At 36.8% G+C, this 18,545-nt stretch overlaps 1 protein-coding gene across 1 annotated transcript; it reads right to left on the bottom strand.

The window, feature by feature from the left end:
* Nucleotides 1-14,711: 14,711 nt before the first annotated feature.
* Nucleotides 14,712-16,907, bottom strand: LOC111391337. Its single transcript, XM_023016534.1, has 4 exons — nt 16,663-16,907; nt 16,394-16,569; nt 15,115-16,306; nt 14,712-15,024 (listed from the first exon to the last, which is right to left on the bottom strand). The coding sequence occupies exons 1-4, from the start codon at nt 16,905-16,907 to the stop codon at nt 14,712-14,714; spliced, it is 1,926 nt and encodes a 641-aa protein (XP_022872302.1).
* Between the last annotated feature and the right edge of the window lie 1,638 nt (nt 16,908-18,545).

The raw sequence follows: 18,545 nt of genomic DNA, 5'->3' as shown, positions 1-18,545 counted from the left end.
CCGAGTCCTAGTCCCAACCGTGTGCCATGCCAGCTATTTTTACTCTCTCAGGCTTACCAGTCAATATAAACAAAAACAGCAAGTTAGTAGTTTAATAACAAGACAAGGGTTCCAAGAATGGATAAATTTTAATTTTACTGTTGTTTTTACTTCTACTTCCTGTGAAATAGTTTCTTGAGAAAATTACTTCGTATAAATTTACTCTAAAAATTCTTTTAGCAAAAGAAAAAAATACTCTCAAAAAATTATTCAAACACGCTCGAAAGTAATTTATCTGGAACAATGCTACACAAATAGGTTCAAAAATAAGGTGCACACGTGTCAACACATGATTGAACTCTTTGAAAAATAAAAATAACAAACATCCAATCATCTATTGCCAAATTATTATTATTTTTATTTTATTTTTTTTGGCATTTGAGTTTGGAAAAACATCGTTACTCATTTATATGAAACTGTCGTACTTTTGAAAGACCTAGCAAAACGTGTCCAAAGACTCTTTCAAAATCGCAAGAGTGAAACGTCAAAATAAATATTTATTTATATCAAAAAGACAAGAGTGAAAAGTCAGAATTATTATATATTTTACAAGTAAGTCAACTCGTTTTAATACGATTGGTGCTCCCAGTATAGTAATGTACGTAATTTCAATGTCTCACTGTTCATTTGAATCATTGAGTAAACAACTGAAGTAGGGTTCTGAAGAAATTATAGATACAATTAACATTCACTCTTTGACAAATAAACGCAAATTAAAATATTTTTATGAAATGAACTCAGAAATGGAAAATAGTCTTACCTCTTACTTTTTAATTCCTTTCAGAATGTCTTTTTTTCTTTTTCTTTTTTTTGTCAAAACACATTTATAACGGTTTTATTTAGAGATGACAATTTGAATCGTCAAAATCGAAAATCGCGGTTAACCGAACCGAATAGGGCAAAAAAAAAGAACCGATGGTGAAATGGGACGGATATGGTATTTGATTTTAATAAACCGGTTTGTGACGGTGCGGGTCTAATATTTATGCTGTCGAACCAAAACCGAACCGATTACCCGCTTAAAAAAAATATTCTTTTATTAGGGATGACAAGATTTAGTGAGGAGGAAGTTGGTAAAGAGGTACATTTTTTTATTTAAATTTTAGTTAAAACTATTCTGGATTATATGGTATCGTTATATTTTCTACTTATATTTCTTATTTACTATATAGGAATCAATTTTGAGTGTTGATCTATGTTAGTAAGAGCTGTGGGGAAGAATGAAGATTGAATATGAGTTAAGGTTGAAACTTATGAATTATTGAACATGAATCAAGTAACTATAATGCACAAGAATCAAGAATGAAAGAAATATTTAGTATTGTTATATTCATAATATTATTTGTTGAATTTGTATTTTGCAATTGAAATGTAGGATAATATTTACATTTTCGTTTGAAATATTGTGTTTTTGTTTTCATTGATTCTCTTTTCATAAATTGTTATATATCAATTTGATGGATGAACCTATAAAAAATAATTTATTTTCGTGGTTATTAACCGAGCCAAACCGAGATACGAACTGAACTGATTTACATGGTTATGATGCGATTATGGTATGACAAAAATTTGACGGTTCGATGATGGTTTTGGCCGAACCGAACCGAAACCAAACCGTTGCCATCTCTAGTTTTGTCTTCCAGCTTTTTCATCTCCTGCTAGAATTCCAACATCGTAGCACCCCCATTTTATCTCACCCATCTTATAACAATATGGATATGTGCAACTATAATTGAAGTATTCTTACCCCTCACACGCATACGGGCATAAAACAGTGCTTACACTTTTATGATTATGATTCATTCAGGTTGGATCTTTTGATAGGCAAAATGATCTTTCTGATGTAGATAGCTCTTTACAAAGACAATTGCAGAGCATCTTGAATCAGTACAATTATGATTTATTTTAGAGTTGTGACTCAAATAAGAGTTTTGAATCGCGTGTTGTTGGTGTTGGAAATAAGTCTAACTACATTCAACAACAACAAAACAAAATCCGTTTAAAATTGGGTCTCCTAATTGTAATATATTTTCTTACTTTTTAGGACCTTTTTAGGGTTTGAAACATGACCTATAAATACAAGGTCCATCTATCAGTTTTGTGGAAGCATTATTGTTGTGTTTGTAATTTCTTTCCATATTATCAGTTTATAATACATCGTTCCTCTGCGATAAATTCTCTTTATTTATTTCTTTACTTTTAATCTTGTTTCTCATTGTGATCTTTATTACTTCAATCTTCATTAAATCCCATTCATTACAACCCTTTAGGATCAACAAGTGGTATCAGAGCTTGGTCCTTTTTCTGTGGATTAGTTGAGGTTTTTTCAGAGATGATTATCATGAAGTATGACATTCCCCTGCTAGATTGCAATTCAAGGTTTTTTTTGTGGCAAGTAAAGATGAGGGCTATTTTGGCACAGTTAGATTTGGACGATGCATTGCTAGGTTTTGACAAGATGCCAGCTGAATGGACAACGAAGGAGAAACAACGAAAGGATAGGAAGGCTCTATCGCAGATCCATCTTCATTTATCCAACATTATTCTGCAGGATGTCTTGAAGGAGAAAACAACGGCTGCTTGTGGTTGAAACTTGAGCAGTTATGCATGACTAAAAGTTTCACGAGCAAACTGACTTTAAAGCAGAAGCTATATTCTCATCGCATAGTGGAAGAAGGGTCACTGGAGGACCATATTATCGTGTTCAAGGAAATAGTTGTAGATTTGGAGACATTGGAGGTTAAGTACAATGAAGAGGATCTGGCATTGATCCTGTTGTGTTCGCTGCCTGGCTCTTATGTGTCGTTTCGGGATATCATTTTGTATAGTCGGGATACTTTGACTATAGATGACATCCATGATGCTTTGCACTCAAATGAGAAGCTGGAGCATTTGGTTGGAGCTACATCGAGGGATGAGGAAGCCCTTGTATCTCATAGTGGTCAACGGAGGGGCAGATCGAAAAATAACAATAATTTGTTTTGCTTCTATTGCAAACGTAAGGGACATATTCGGAAGGATTGCGATAAGTTGTATGGTAAGGTGATTTAGCTACAAATCGTGGAGCGCAACCTTTGACTTCAGACGAAACAAATGTAATTGAGGATTTTTCAGATGGCAGAGATGTGATGTTAACCGTGATATCTGACGTGGAATCTAGGCCTGACGAGGAGTTGATTCTTGATTCGATATGTTCGCATCATATGTGTTCCAATCGGAATTTCTTTCAGACATATGAGACTATTCAACAAAGTGGATTGTAATGGGAAACAACCAGTCTTACCGTATTGCTAGGATCGATCAAGTCAGATTTAGGCTGTGGGATGGGACAGTCGGAACAATTGATCAGGTTTGACATGTTTCAGACCTGAAAATGAATCTCATCTCGCTAAGCACTCTAGATGCAAAAGGGTATAAATTCTCTAGTGGAGGTGGAATCTTAAAGATCCTAAAGGGTGTCCGGGTTGTATTAGAGGGACGGAGAATCTCTAAGTTGTACATCTTACAGGGGAGCACAGAACCAGTTAAGAGACATGGACAAGTTCAGTACCATGGTGGTATTCAGTTTGGTACAGTATCTCTTGTGACGTGTTCTGGGTCGGTTTAAAACATTACTCGAGTGAGCGTTGGTGATTCCGCTTTGCCACCAAGTTCAGCGATTGCACCGTGTTCAGTTGCTAGGATTGGATCCATTGAGTATAGGTACCATGGCATTAGTGATGTCTATAATGTTTTTGGGGACGTTAAAGGCGACAGTTCTAGCAAGAGATCTTCTGTTCAGTCATTTTGTATGATTTCTGCTATAGGGTGTGCTTCGACCCTATTTGGTAAACATGAATTCCTTGGTGGAATTTTGAGAACCCAGGACTCGCTTGTGGACGCCGTGTAGAGAACGATAGTTTATATGGAGAGTTTTGGTTACTGCGTTGAGGAGATTTTGCCATTTCATTTTGATGCAAACGAGTTTATTTCTCGGGTGGAGAAATTTTGTAGAGTTCCACTTGTTGCACCGAAATTTGAGTTAAGGTAGAAATTGTTAGAGTTGAGACTCAAATATGAATCTTGAATCGCGTGTTATTGGTGTTGGAAATGAGTCTAACTGTGTTCAACAAGGAAACAAAATTTCGTTGAAATTGAGTCTTCTAATTGTAATATATTTTCTTGCATTTTAGGGTTTGAAACGTGATCTATAAATACAAGACTCCTCTGTCAGTTTTGTAGAAGCATTATTGTTGCATCTGTAATTTCTCTCCATATTGCAGTTTATAATACATTGTTCCTCTGCGATAAATTATCTTTTTTTATTTCTTTACTTTAATCTTGTTTCTTATTGTGATTTTTATTAATTCGCATCGTCATTAAATCTTATTCATTACAACTCTTTGGGATCAACAAAAAACTCTTATTATATTGATCTTGCTTCATAAGCTTTGAGGAAATGAAGATGTTGTTTAGAGGTTTAGAGAAAACACACTAAATTTATTTCAAATTGTCGTCCCTTTTTTTAACTTGAAAAGCTAAAAAATAAGTACATAACGATATTTATTTTGATCATGGAAACTCTGTTTAGTTGAAAGATTCTTTAATTAAATAATTAGCTCATAAACATAAATATTTTTCCTTGGGTTAGTCATCTCAAAAAGTCATTGAGACATTTTCCATTACATTGCTTACATTTGATTTCACACATAAGCATAAACTAGATTTTATCATCTTTTTTTGCATTAATTATTTGGTCGACCAATTCAGATATTTTAAAAGTGCAGGAATATCTTTCATGCCCAATTTCAAAGAATTTGACTCTAGAGGCCTTGATGTACCAAAACTTTGTCTGCACTTTGTACCTACCATTTAATTGAAATTCAATCCAAGTTTACTTCGTATTTACGCCTTCTAGAGAAATGGTCTTACGAGAATTTTTCTACTACATGTCGCAACTTGGACATAAGATATGGAAAAAAGATACAAATAGCATCACATCTTTTAATTATAACACAAAATGTTCAAAAAATCCTTGGGTCTCTTTAGTATAAGAATGTAACAAATCGACGTATAATATAAATGACATTGATGTAAGTATCACAATAGCATATCACAAACTATACTTCTAGATATAAAATGATGTACATGATACTCACGTCAGCTACGTTGAATTTCTTTTTGCAGTTGACTTGATCAGCCTCAATAATTGATGATATCCCTATTTGATTTATAAAAAAATAAAAATATTTGATAAGAGTTTAAGTTTAAGTTAACAATGAATTCTAAGTAAACTTTCAACAACTTTCATTAAATTTACAAAAAAAAAAATCTGATTTTGTTACTGGAGCTTAGTACCAATAACAAAATGCAGCAAGCCAGCAACTTGGACAAGAGGTCACATTTGGCAACACGTCACTAAAGACATTAAGACGGTGATTTCTTACCAAATACAATTAATTATATGGACGGAGGAATTTATAACTGCAGAGATTCAAGTCAAAATTTAGGTTTTTCAGAATCTTGGTATTTTAACGGGGATAAAGTCATTTGTACATTATTTATGCACAATTTGGTTGACAACAACTGTGTAGAAAAAATTCTAACCATTGATTTTAAAAATAGTTTTTCAAATAAATGGATGTGATGTTTGTCAACCGGTGCATTGTAAAATAAATTGTACAAATAACATGATTATTTTAACTTTCCCATTATATAATTAGCAAATATCGGGGATGATTGCATACACACACATGTGGGATCAGGTATTATTTTATTCAAGCAGAACCCACGCATATATGTGAGTGCACGATCATCCTCGCAGATCGTTTGGCTTTATTCTATAATCTGAATCTGCTTGGGCCTAATCTACTCCATCTGGCTTATCTATATTTATTTCCCAAATCGAATTCCATATGACCAAATAGACTTGATTTGTGATTGATACGATTGAGTAGTAGATTAGACAACTTTATCAGGCTAACGAGGAACTTACTAGGGAAATTATTTACAAGAAGTAACTAATGAAACGTACAATAAAGATTCCCGGGTCAAACTGAATTACACAATATGCAACAGTCAAATCTCTATTTACATATTAAAAGTGACACCTTGGAAAAATAAATATAATAAGACGAGGAATAAAATTTGGTTATTATAAACTATTAGTACATGCATAAAACTCATTAATTTAATGGGTTTTAGAATAGTTTCTTTTGTACGATACTCTTAGGGGATATGCTCTCACCTTATTTGACCAATAGATGGTCAAACCTACCCCTTTTAACACAAAGTCTTATATATCCAAAATGTCTTCCCACTGGACTTTTAATTTCTCTAATTAAAGTATTATTATTATTGGACTTACTCACGGATGATACTAGCATTCAACTCTTTAATATTTTTGGCTCTTTAAGTGATAATTCAAGCATAATTGAGTTGGCTTCAAAATCGTATCGAATTTAGCTATCACAAAGAGTTAGTCAAGTTTGCATCTATATGAATGTATTTGGACAATAAGAGAACATAGTACAATGCTCAACCGTCGCTTTGGGTGCGGCAACAATTGTAGATACGACAATACTCTAGTAAAAATAGAATTTTTTGTGTGAAAAAACAAATAAATAGAATATTTGGCTTGGTGAAAAATATCACATACCTTGATTTGGTATGAACAATATGTATAGAGAGATATATGGAGAGTGGTGGTAGGTAAAGTGTTATATTCATTGTCAACTCACAACCCAATCCATAATAATTAATTAGTGGCCCCCAGGGCACATCTCCAAGTGGTAAAAGGGGAGGGTGGAGAAATCCAACTTTACTTGAAACTGCTGCGTCAAGGATTCGAATTCTGAAATATGGATTTGGCTCTTGGATAAGTGCAAGTGTACAAGCAGCCTTCCATCATGTACCCTTGGAGGCATAACCTGCGATTTACCTCCATCACGATGCTTCAGGGTAAGGGCGGTGGGGGACCCTTAAGGTTAGAGTTCAACCTTTTTTCATAATAATTAATTGGTGTGTGCACAATTTGAATTTTATTATAGAGTCGTTTGTTGGACTACATGACTATAGTGTGGGTTCAGCTCGACTTATGACTTCAAGTCGGCTCAAAGGTCTCAAAAAGAAGTCAATTGCTTCGTTAATTATCGTAGGCACATTATTTGCCACGTGAAATGCAATGTGAAATAGTGGTGTAACAAAGAAGTAAAAATAAAAATGGCTTGAAGCCCTTTTTTAGTTTAAATTCTCTCAAAAGTTGGCAATTGGATTTTGGAAAATAAATAAATAAATAAACGAACCCATTCCACCTTTTGAGTGCCCTAAAATGCAACAATGGATTACATTTATGGAAGTATTACTCAAATCACAACAGTTAAAAAGTTGTGGCCAGTTCCAATGACAAATTGACAATTTGGTATCACTTATTCACACTTGAGAACTAAATTGATTTTCACATGTAATTTCTAAAAGGTAGGTAATATTCATTAGTGCTTTTATGTGACTCCTGGAGTTGCTTTGCATGGAAATTAGTTGTTTGAAAATTGAAAAAGATATAGTTCGATCCAACCAACACTTAGAGGGGGGTGAATAGGTGTTTATGCGGAATTAAAACAATTAATTAATTTATGCAACATGTCACATAAATTATGCATTGTCTAGATTCATTCACATACTTTATCTACCTAAATTGAATTACCGATTGAAAAATAAATAACAAAAAGCAGTAAAAACACCACAAAATGTTGACGGAGAAAACCCAACTGGGTAAAAACTCCGGGCACAAGCCAGTAGAGATCCACTATCGAAGATATTGACTTACAGTACGCCAGACATAATTGAAACTAAAAATTCTCTGACCTCCTTACTGTATCAACCAAAGCTCTCCTGGATTCTGCAGATCTGTGCCAAAATCCCAGCCTTGAATATCTTCTACTTCCCGTGAATCACCAAGCACTCCAACTCTTCAAGCAATTTCCTTCCCGGATCTTCAAACAGATGATCTTCTGGAAGTTGATATGGAGATATGAAGGGGTGTTTTTGGTTTTGTGATGGTTGATGTTTTTATTCAAAAATCATGAGAATCAAAAGATGAGAAAGATCGAATGTATGGCTCTAAATCCTTTGGAAGTTAAAAGAAGTTCTTGTTTGAATATTTTCCAAAAGTATTTAATGAAAATCGGACGTTTTGTTTATATAGTAGGTCAAATTTGGAAATATGAAGCGTTAAAAATTCGCGAGGCATTAAAATTACCAATGGCTAGATAACACCGTCGCTCGAGCGAGGTGCTGGCGAAACTTGAGCGACGCACCTTCGCTCGAACGACTGCCTAACGAAACTCCAGCGAGATCAGTTCTGCAATTTTGGCTCGAGCAAGGTCAGGGCGAAACTCTAGCGAAATCAACACGCCGTTTGCATCTTCAAAGCATCCCACTTTACCCTAGACCTATGCTATGAAATTTATTAAATTGCAACTCTAGTCCCTGAACTATTAGGCATTTACAATTTAGTCCCTGACTTTACAAACATGACAAATAGGTCCTTTGGTCACAGATTGTCAATTACACATTTTCCTAACAAACTCCCCCTTTGGCATTCTGTGACAAAAATACATATGACAGTCAAGGAAGAAATAAACATGACTCCAAATAACCTATCTATTCAACCAAATTAACAATCTCTTGTTGAACCTGTTTCCTGAAAATCAAAAACTCAAATACCAAGTGTAAAAGTATGTGAAATGAAAATAGTAAATAAAAACAAGAAATAGATCATATATCATTAACCAGATTAAGAAGCAATAATAATGTAAGTCAAAAACACCAAAAACATACATTAGTATTGCCAAAACATCAAAAACTTAATCTAGTCACCAAAAAATTTATATCTATCTATCCAAATATCGATATCTATCTATCCAATCATCTATCCAAATATCTACTCCCCCTTTTTGTCACAAAGGACAAAGGATCAAAACAATTAACTAATTAACTATGAGGCAGCACCTCCAGCATCTGAAGACTCAGCTCCGCTTTCAGCACTCGTGTCCTCCTCCATACTATCACGAATCCAACGCAAATGACGCTGACACACTGCAAGAGCACGGTGAAAAGAAGAAAGCTCAGCTGACTGACGCTCCGACGCAGCACGTAACTGCGTGATCTCTGCCATCATACGAGCCTGCTGCTTGACCAAAGTAGACATCTGTCCCATAAGCGTCACCATGGGGTCAACAGGCAAAGTAGCCACCCCAGGAGCAGAAGTAGATGTTGAAGGAAAGGCAGAACTAAGTGGAATGGCCGAAGGAAAATTCGTACGAGGCGGGAGAAACACATGGGAACCCCCAGTAAGAATCTCAGTAATAGGATCAAAGGGCTCCGAAAGATCAAAAACATCAACGGCCGCTGCCTGACCTATAGCATGAGTAGAAGAGGAAGATGACGATACATGGGATCGACTCTGATGAATGGTCTGCTGTCCTATCGGACGTCCTATGCGACAAGTCGAACCCTCTGGAAAGGAAGCACCCAACGACAAAGCAACCCTATGAATCAAGCAAGCATAAGGCAACCCGATCCGACTCCTAAGAGTACGAAATGAAGACAGAATATTCTGGCACACAAAACTAGGAAAGTCGATCGAGTCCCCATGAAGAAGGGCATAAAGAAAATGGGCACGCACCATAGGTAATGAAGAGGTATGGGCAACCGGCCACAGGTTTGTACACACTATGCGCAACACCACCTGACGATTAGTAGGTAATGACCCTGTGGCCATCGTCGAAGGCCCCCCGATAGATGGGGTGTTCAAAAGCGTCGATCGAACAAGAGCATCGATCGGAATAGAAGCAGGTAAAATATAGGGATAAGTCGGATGGGTAATCTGAGGTATACCTAAAGTATGAGCTACAGTCGACGGAGTAACCCTAAAAGAATGACCTCTAAGAGTAACCCGAAAAGACGAGCCGTCTAAATCATGAATATTAACATAGAATTCCTGAACAAGGAGTGGGGAAGGAGGTGAAAGACCAACAAGAAGGGGCTCCCAATCCCGGGAAACAAAAATGGCGACGATATCAACAGGAAGGTCAGATAAGATTACCTCATGCTCCATGAGAACGGGGCGTAAGGAGAACTGAGAAATGAAGACCTCCTGAGCTGTAGCAGAAATGAATCTGGAACGACTATACGACGTCGAACCACCAGCTGGCTGTGCAGAGGATCGAGAACGCTTACGGGCCATCTGGCATACGGAGAGACGGAACTAATAAGTAAGATGAAAAATGCACGTGATACGATGCACTATGATGTGAAACACTGCACACTCAAACGAGGCACGAAAGAGATGCATCGAAAAACGTGAACGACCCGTAGAGCAAACGAAGCATGATGTAAATATACACCAAAAATATGTGTAAAAACACTCAACATGGCACGGGAGGGCAATGAAACAACGACGGAAAGGAAAGAAAGAAAATAGAAGCACAAAAATGAAGGAAACAAAAAAAAAACATATAACTAAGGACTTGCATCGAACATGTGGCGTGCATCACTTTGGTACACAATTCCAAGTACATACGAGACGCAACCACACAACCAAGCATAGTCCCACAAACTAGAAAACATGCTCTTTAAAATGAAATAAACCACACAAGAAACGGATTAACGGAATGCAAGAACGGACTTAATGAAAATGGAAGAAAAACATGAAAAACCACATAACCAAATGAATGAAAAATGAACAATTCAATGGAAATCGTGATGCAAAACGCGTGAAATAACATCCAATGAAACAAAGGAAGGACGAAGCCTACATTAATGAAGGAACAATCAAGCAAGAACACAAAAATAAGCAAAACACACGAGGAGAATGAAAGAAAAAAATGAAAAAAAAAACCTCAATTTGATGTGTAGCAATGGAAATTCGGAAGAATAATTGTTTTAGGGCCCCGAATTTATGTGATCAATGGACGAAATATGGAAGAAGTCAAGAAGAAACGAAAAAAACAAGAGTGAAATGGAAGAAGTTGCGCGAAAAAATGAAACAGGACCTTTTAAAATTGACCTGTCGCTCGAGCGAGGCCTTAGCGAGATTCGAGCGACAAGCAAACTGCTTTTGTCGCTCGAGCGAAAGCTAGGCGAAACTCGAGCGAGAAACCAAATGTCAAAAATAGCACTAGAAAGTTGAATTTTAAGAAACACGGCACAATGTTCAACAAATTATGAAATTTTCCCTAAACCATGTATTTTCAAACACAAGCGAACTACGTAATAGTGGAAAATAATCCCAAAAAAAACAAAAAAAATAGCATGGAACCAAATATGCAATCGAAACCAACAATAAGCATAAAATCACAAACCCGACAACCAGCACGTAGACAAATCGCAAGTCCACACATAGTTCAGAATCCCGTGGAGGAAAGTGTATACAGAACATCACCGTGAAACGTGCCACATAGTCCATACAAGTTAGACTCAAAACCTTATATTAGTGAGAAAGGACATGTGAAAACAACCAGACAAAGGTGAATGTCTACCAAGTGACAGTCAAATCCAATTCCACAAGGACCTATATCAATTATTATGATTGTCACAATTTTACTCCCACTAATTGTATGATTCCATTTTTTTTTAAATAAGATTAACAAAAGAACTTAAGTGCAATGCAATCCTCATTAGGCAACATAAATGACCCCTGTAACGAACTTTGGGCCGGTGACTCCCAAGTCAGACGACTATAGGGCACCAGGTTAGAAACCCCTCAGACTTAATTGTTCGAGTCAAGTAGGCCCTGAAGATAGTCATAAGTTCAACAAATAACAAAATAAAACTGGGGAAAGACAATATTGATTAGGTTACACTCATCCCAGATCACGTCAAATGTACATACAACCCCAATCATAGAAGAACATCATCCCAAGTCTCACCCATGCGGTCAAGACTCACTTACAAGACTACAGTGTGTGCTGTGTGAAAATGAATGACGAGCCATATACCCAGAACTCCACAGTCAAAAAATGAACAATGATGGAACCTCAGACTCGTACATATGAAGAAAAATAGAGTTTGATCTTTAATGCAAATGCCACAATCGTTACATAAAGGCCCAAAAATTTTTTTTATATAATTTTATTATTATTATTATTATTATTATTATTATTATTATTATTTTTATTTTTATTTTTTTTTATTTTATTTTTTTTATTTAAACACACGAATATAACACACAAAAGAAGACTAAACTTACAAAAAAATGCATCACACACTCACATGTGATGAATGCATAAACATGCATGAATCCATGATCAGATAGGTGAGCAAACACCAACAGCCGTCCGAAATGACTCAAACCTCAATTCGTCTAGTGGTTTCGTAAGTAGATCAGCCAATTGATTATCAGTAGAGACATGGTCGAGAGAGATTACATGTGATTCAACAAGTTCACGAATAAAATGATGTCGTATGTCTATATGTTTCGTTCGAGAGTGTTGAATGGGATTCTTAGAAATATTTATAGCACTTGTGTTATCATAGAAAATAGTCATGGTCCCTTGACTAATCCCATAATCACTCAGCATCTGCTTCATCCAGAGAAGCTGAGTGCAGCAACTCCCTGCAGCTATGTATTCGGCTTCTGCCGTGGATAGAGATATAGAATTCTGTTTCTTACTTAACCAAGCTACGAGATTGCTACCCATGTAAAAACAACCCCCTGTCGTACTTTTCCTATCATCTGCGTTCCCGGCCCAATCGGCATCGGAGTAACCAGCCAAGTCAAGATTGGAATTCCTAGAATATAATATCCCTAGATCAACTGTACCACTCACATATCTAATGATGCGTCTAATAGAGCTTAAATATGATTTTTTTGGATATGCCTGAAATCGAGCACACACACCAACACTAAAAGCAATGTCAGGTCTAGTAGCTGTGAGATAAAGAAGACTACCTATCATGCTTCGATATAGGGAAGGATCTATACTCTCACTTGAAGGATCACGACCTAACTTCAAGCTAGTACTCATAGGTGTCCTAGTATGCTTCTTACTATCTAGTCCAAAGTGCTTAACTAGATCCATAGCATACTTAGACTGTGAAATGAACAGTCCATCCTCTGTCTGTCTTACCTGAAGTCCAAGGAAATAACTCAACTCCCCAACCATACTCATCTCAAATTCTTGCTTCAAACACTCTGCAAACTCATAAGCTAAAGACTCAAGAGAAGAGCCAAAAATAATGTCATCGACATAAATCTGAGCAATGGTGATAGTTTCATCAACATGTCTAATAAATAAGGTCCTATCTGCACCACCTCGAGAGAATCCATGTTCTTCAAGGTATGATGTAAATCTCTCATACCAAGCTCTAGGAGCTTGCTTTAGACCATAGAGGGCTTTGTGTAGTTTGTAGACATAGTGAGGAAATTTAGGATCTACAAATTCTTTTGGTTGTTCCACATGGACTTCTTCTTGAAGAAGTCCATTCAAGAAGGCACTTTTAACGTCCATTTGATGTAACTTGAACCCTAAGGTACAAGCAACAGCAAGCAGAATCCGAATAGACTCAAGTCGTGTAATAGGGGCAAAAGTCTCATCAAAATCAATTCCTTCAACTTGAGTATAACCCTGAGCAACTAATCTAGCCTTATTCCTAATTATAGTACCTTAGTCATCTGTCTTATTCTTAAAGATCCATTTAGTACCAATAACATTACAATTCTCAGGTCTGGGAACTAAGATCCACACATTGTTCCTAGCAAATTGATTGAGCTCCTCATGCATCGCATCCACCCAACACTCATCACCAAGGGCCTCTTCAACTTTCTTAGGTTCTACTTGAGATACATAGCTAGTGTATGCTAGATTGTTCATTACTCTCCTACGAAGCCTCATACCTTCATCTAGATCCCCAATGATATTGTCCTTAGGATGATTAGACTTAACCCTAGTCAATGGTTCCTTAGGATCTTTATCTCGATCTTGGGGAAGTGTTTTCTTTTCAGGTGTGTCAGGTTTCCCAAGAGATGATTCAGACACATGTGGCTCAGTAGGATCACTAGAACTTATAAGATCACCATCTCTATCACAATTTTCAACACTCTCCCCCTCACTTACAGCATCATCTATCACAACATTTATTGACTCCATCACCACACGAGTACGTAAGTTATACACCCTAAATGCTCGGCTATTTCTAGAGTACCCTAGGAAGATTCCTTCATCACTCTTCGATTCAAACTTACTCAAGTTCTCTCTATCACGCAAAATGTAGCACTTACTTCCAAATACTCGAAAGTACTTAACAGTAGGCTTTTTACCCTTAAGTATTTCATATGGAGTCTGATCGGTCTTGGGTCTAAGGTAAACTCTATTAATTATGTGACATGCGGTGTTAACAGCTTCTCCCCAAAAATGTAGGGTCAGTCCCTCGCCAAGAAGCATGGCTCTAGCCATGTTCTGAAGAACCTGATTCTTCCTTTCAACCACCCCATTTTGTTGAGGAGTGATAGGGGAAGAGAACTCATGCAATATCCCTTGATCCATACAGAAACTCTCAAGATTAAAATTCTCAAACTCTTTTCCATGGTCACTACGCATTCTAGACACTTTGAGATCCAGTTCATTGCTAAGCCGTTTACACAAAGACTTTATGAGATCACATGCATCAGATTTTTTCCTAAGCAATTCTATCTATGTGAACCTCGAGAAGTCATCTACCACAACTAGAATGTATCGCTTACCTCCTAAACTCTCAGTCCTAGATGGTCCCATTAAATCCATGTGTATCAATTCTAGGGGTCTTTTGGTCAGAATTTTAGAAGTCTTCTTATGGTTTCCCTTAAGTTGTTTACCTAGTTGACATGGTCCACACACAGCATTTTCACTAGGACCTATCTTAGGCAAACCATCTACCAACTCTTTCTTAGCTAGTTGTACTAAACTCTTATAGTTCAAGTGACCTAACCTTTTGTGCCAGAGTTCACTCACATCAATTTCAACACTCCTACACACATAGTTAGAATTAGGCAAGACTCCATAACAATTATCGGTTGTTCTAACCCCTTCAAGAACCACCCCACCAGACGAATCATACACAGTACATCTCTTTTGCACAAAGCTCACCTCAAAATCGGCATCACAAATTTGACTAATACTTAACAAGTTAGATTTTAAACCTTCCACATAAAGCACTTTAGAGATCACAAGTAAGCCATGCATTTGTACAATACCTTTGCCAAGAATAGGTGTAGAACCCCCATCTCCAAAGGTAACCATACCACCGTTATATTCATCAAGAGTAGTGAATAAAGCCTTATTACCACACATATGCCTAGAACATGCACTATCTAGGTACCACATATTGTAATTTTGGGCTTTTAATGCAACATGAGCAATGAAACACTTTTCTTGACCTGAATGTCTAGCTAGATCGCCCTTTTTGACCCAAACTTTTTTAGATGATAAAGTACTCCTAGTAAGTTTAGTAAGCATCTCAGTCAAATGACTAACCTGATTAGACAGAAAGCTAACCTGACTAGGAATGTTCTGATTTCTACGCTCATTGCCTAACTTATAGCATCTAGGTCTAATGTGTCCTAGAGCTCCACAGTGGTGACAGGTGGGAATGAACCTAGACTCAAAGGTACGTGGCTGTGGGTATTTGGGTATGGAGTTCCTACGTGATTGATGACTCTGTTCTCTCGGAACTCTCTTACCCTTATTTGAACTACTAACAGCATTAGCTTTCTTAGAGGCAGAAACAAAAACTGTTTTAGAAGGTCCAGCAACATGTGTATTACCCTCAACATATCCTAGACCCTTCCTATCTCCTGCAGGCTTATTCATTTCCAAAATATTGTCCAATTTCTTAGTCCCACTCACGAAAGTCTGAAGATGAGCATTAGATTTCTCCAATTCACTAGTTAAAGTCTTAATCTTCTCCTCTAACTTCTCATTGACACACTTTAACTCACTACCACTCTTAAGAGAATCCTGAAAATTACTAGCAAGTTTCTCTTTTTCTCTTTCAAATTCATCAACCTTTTTGAGTAGGACTTTATTGACCTTTTTGATTCTAAGACTCTCTTTAAATAAAAGTTGATACGCTTCTTGTATGTCTATCTCATCCTCATCCTCACTACTAGAATTATCGTTTGAAAGTTCTTCCTCAACCTTGTCACTCTCCTTATCAGATTCACTCTTCACAGTCAATACAAATGCCATATAGTTTCCTTCGTCCTCACTACTAGAAGAATCATGTCTATCACTGGTCTCAGATTCATTATCTGTAAGTGAGACAACTAAGGCCTTACCTTTCCCTTTTCTTTGGTTCTTCTTATAACTAGGGAATTCATTCCTATAGTGACCTATACCTTGACACTCATGACACCTAACCAAACGTGGTTTATCACTCGACCCTTTATTGTTAAATGTTTCAGTTTTTGCTTTTGTGAATCTGCTAGGGGCTCCACTCTTTTTATCTTGAGGTTTTCTCCTATTCTTGAGAACTTTTTGGAATTTCTTAACAAAGTATGCAATTTCCTCGTCCCTAAGTGACTCAGTATTAGAACATTCATTTTCTTTGATGGATTTTAGGGCTATGGACTTTCCTTTCTTAGGTTGTGTAATAGTGAGTTCATACGTTTGCAACGATCCTACCAGTTCTTCAATTTTAACTTCATCTAGGTCCTTACTTTCCTCAATGGCACTGATTTTATGCCTAAATCTCTCGGGCAAGGACCTAAGCACTTTTCTCACAATTTTAGACTCGGTAATTTTCTCACCTAAATTGAAGCTAGAATTGACACTGTCATTCAATTTAGCATAGAATTCGTCAAACGTTTCATCATCCTTCATTCTCACTTCTTCAAACCTAGAAGTTAGCATTTGTAGCTTAGAGTTCTTTACCGTTTTAGTTCCCTCATGTGTAATTTCAAGAATGCCCCAAACCTCTTTAGCAGTTTAACACATTGACACTCTCCTAAACTCTTCGGGAGACACGGCCATAAACAGGGCATGAAGACCCTTGCTATTCCAATTACACTAAGCTATTTCATCTTTAGTCCACAGTGATATGTCGGTAAGGTTAACAGCTCCTGATACGATAGTAGAGGGAGGTTTCCAACCATTTTGCACACTTACCCAAACATGCTCATCTAAAGACTTAAGAAACGCACGCATTCTAACCTTCCAATAGGCATAATTACTTCCGTCAAAATATGGAGGTACAGAAAGTGATTGACTCATCTAGACAACTATGGGTCAGGACTCAAGATTTGGCTCTGATACCACTTGAAAAAGATATAGTTCGACCCAACCAACACCTAGAGGGGGGTGAATAGGTGTTTATGCGGAATTAAAACAATTAATTAATTTATGCAACAAGTCACATAAATTATGCATTGCCTAGATTCATTCACATACTTTATCTACCTAAATTGAATTAGTGGTTGAAAAATAAATAACAAAAAGCAGTAAAAACACCACAAAATGTTGACGGAGAAAACCCAACTGGGTAAAAACTCCGGGCACAAGCCAGTAGAGATCCACTATCGAAAATATTGACTTACAGTACGCCAGACATAATTGAACTAATAATTCTCTGACCTCCTTACTGTATCAACCAAAGCTCTCCTGAATTCTGCAGATCTACGCCAAAATCCCAGCCTTGAATATCTTCTACTTCCTGTGAATCACCAAGCACTCTAACTCTTCAAGTAATTTCCTTCCCGGATCTTCAAACAGATGATATTTTGGAAGTTGATATGGAGATATGAAGGGGTGTTTTTGGTTTTGTGATGGTTGATGTTTTTATTCAAAAATCATGAGAATCAAAAGATGAGAAAGATCGAATGTTTGGCTCTAAATCCTTTGGAAGTTAAAAGAAGTTCTTGTTTGAATGTTGTCCAAAAGTATTTAATGAAAATCGGACGTTTTGTTTATATAGTAGGTCAAATTTGGAAATATGGAGCGTTAAAAATTCGCGAGGCATTAAAATTACCAATGGCCAGATAACATCGTCGCTCGAGCGAGGTGCTGGCGAAACTCGAGAGACGCACCTTCGCTCGAGCGACTGCCCAGCGAAACTCCAACGAGATCAGTTCTGCAATTTTGGCTCGAGCAAGGTCAGGGCGAAACTCTAGCGAAATCAACGCGCCGTTTGCATCTTCAAAGCATCCCACTTTACCCTAGACCTATGCTATGAAATTTATTAAATTGCAACTCTAGTCCCTGAACTATTAGGCCTTTACGATTTAGTCCCTGACTTTACAAACATAACAAATAGGTCCTTTGGTCACAGATTGCCAATTACACATTTTCCTAACACAAATAATTCTTGGCAGCTCTGCATTAGAGACTCAGATTTCAACTTTTACTGAGTAGTTTGACAGTGATTTCTTTTACTATTTCAATTAAATTGGTGACTTGCTATTCCATCCCCAAACATTTGAAAATTGAAAGTTTGAAACTGGTGATTTGAATACAATTTTGATCATTAATATTAGCAAATGCTGCAATGGTAAT

The sequence above is a fragment of the Olea europaea genome, unplaced genomic scaffold (genome assembly GCF_002742605.1).
Source record: "Olea europaea var. sylvestris unplaced genomic scaffold, O_europaea_v1 scaffold775, whole genome shotgun sequence".
Lineage (NCBI taxonomy): Eukaryota > Viridiplantae > Streptophyta > Magnoliopsida > Lamiales > Oleaceae > Olea > Olea europaea.
Note: the sequence above shows the minus strand (reverse complement) of the source record. Positions and strands in the feature narration are given on the sequence as shown.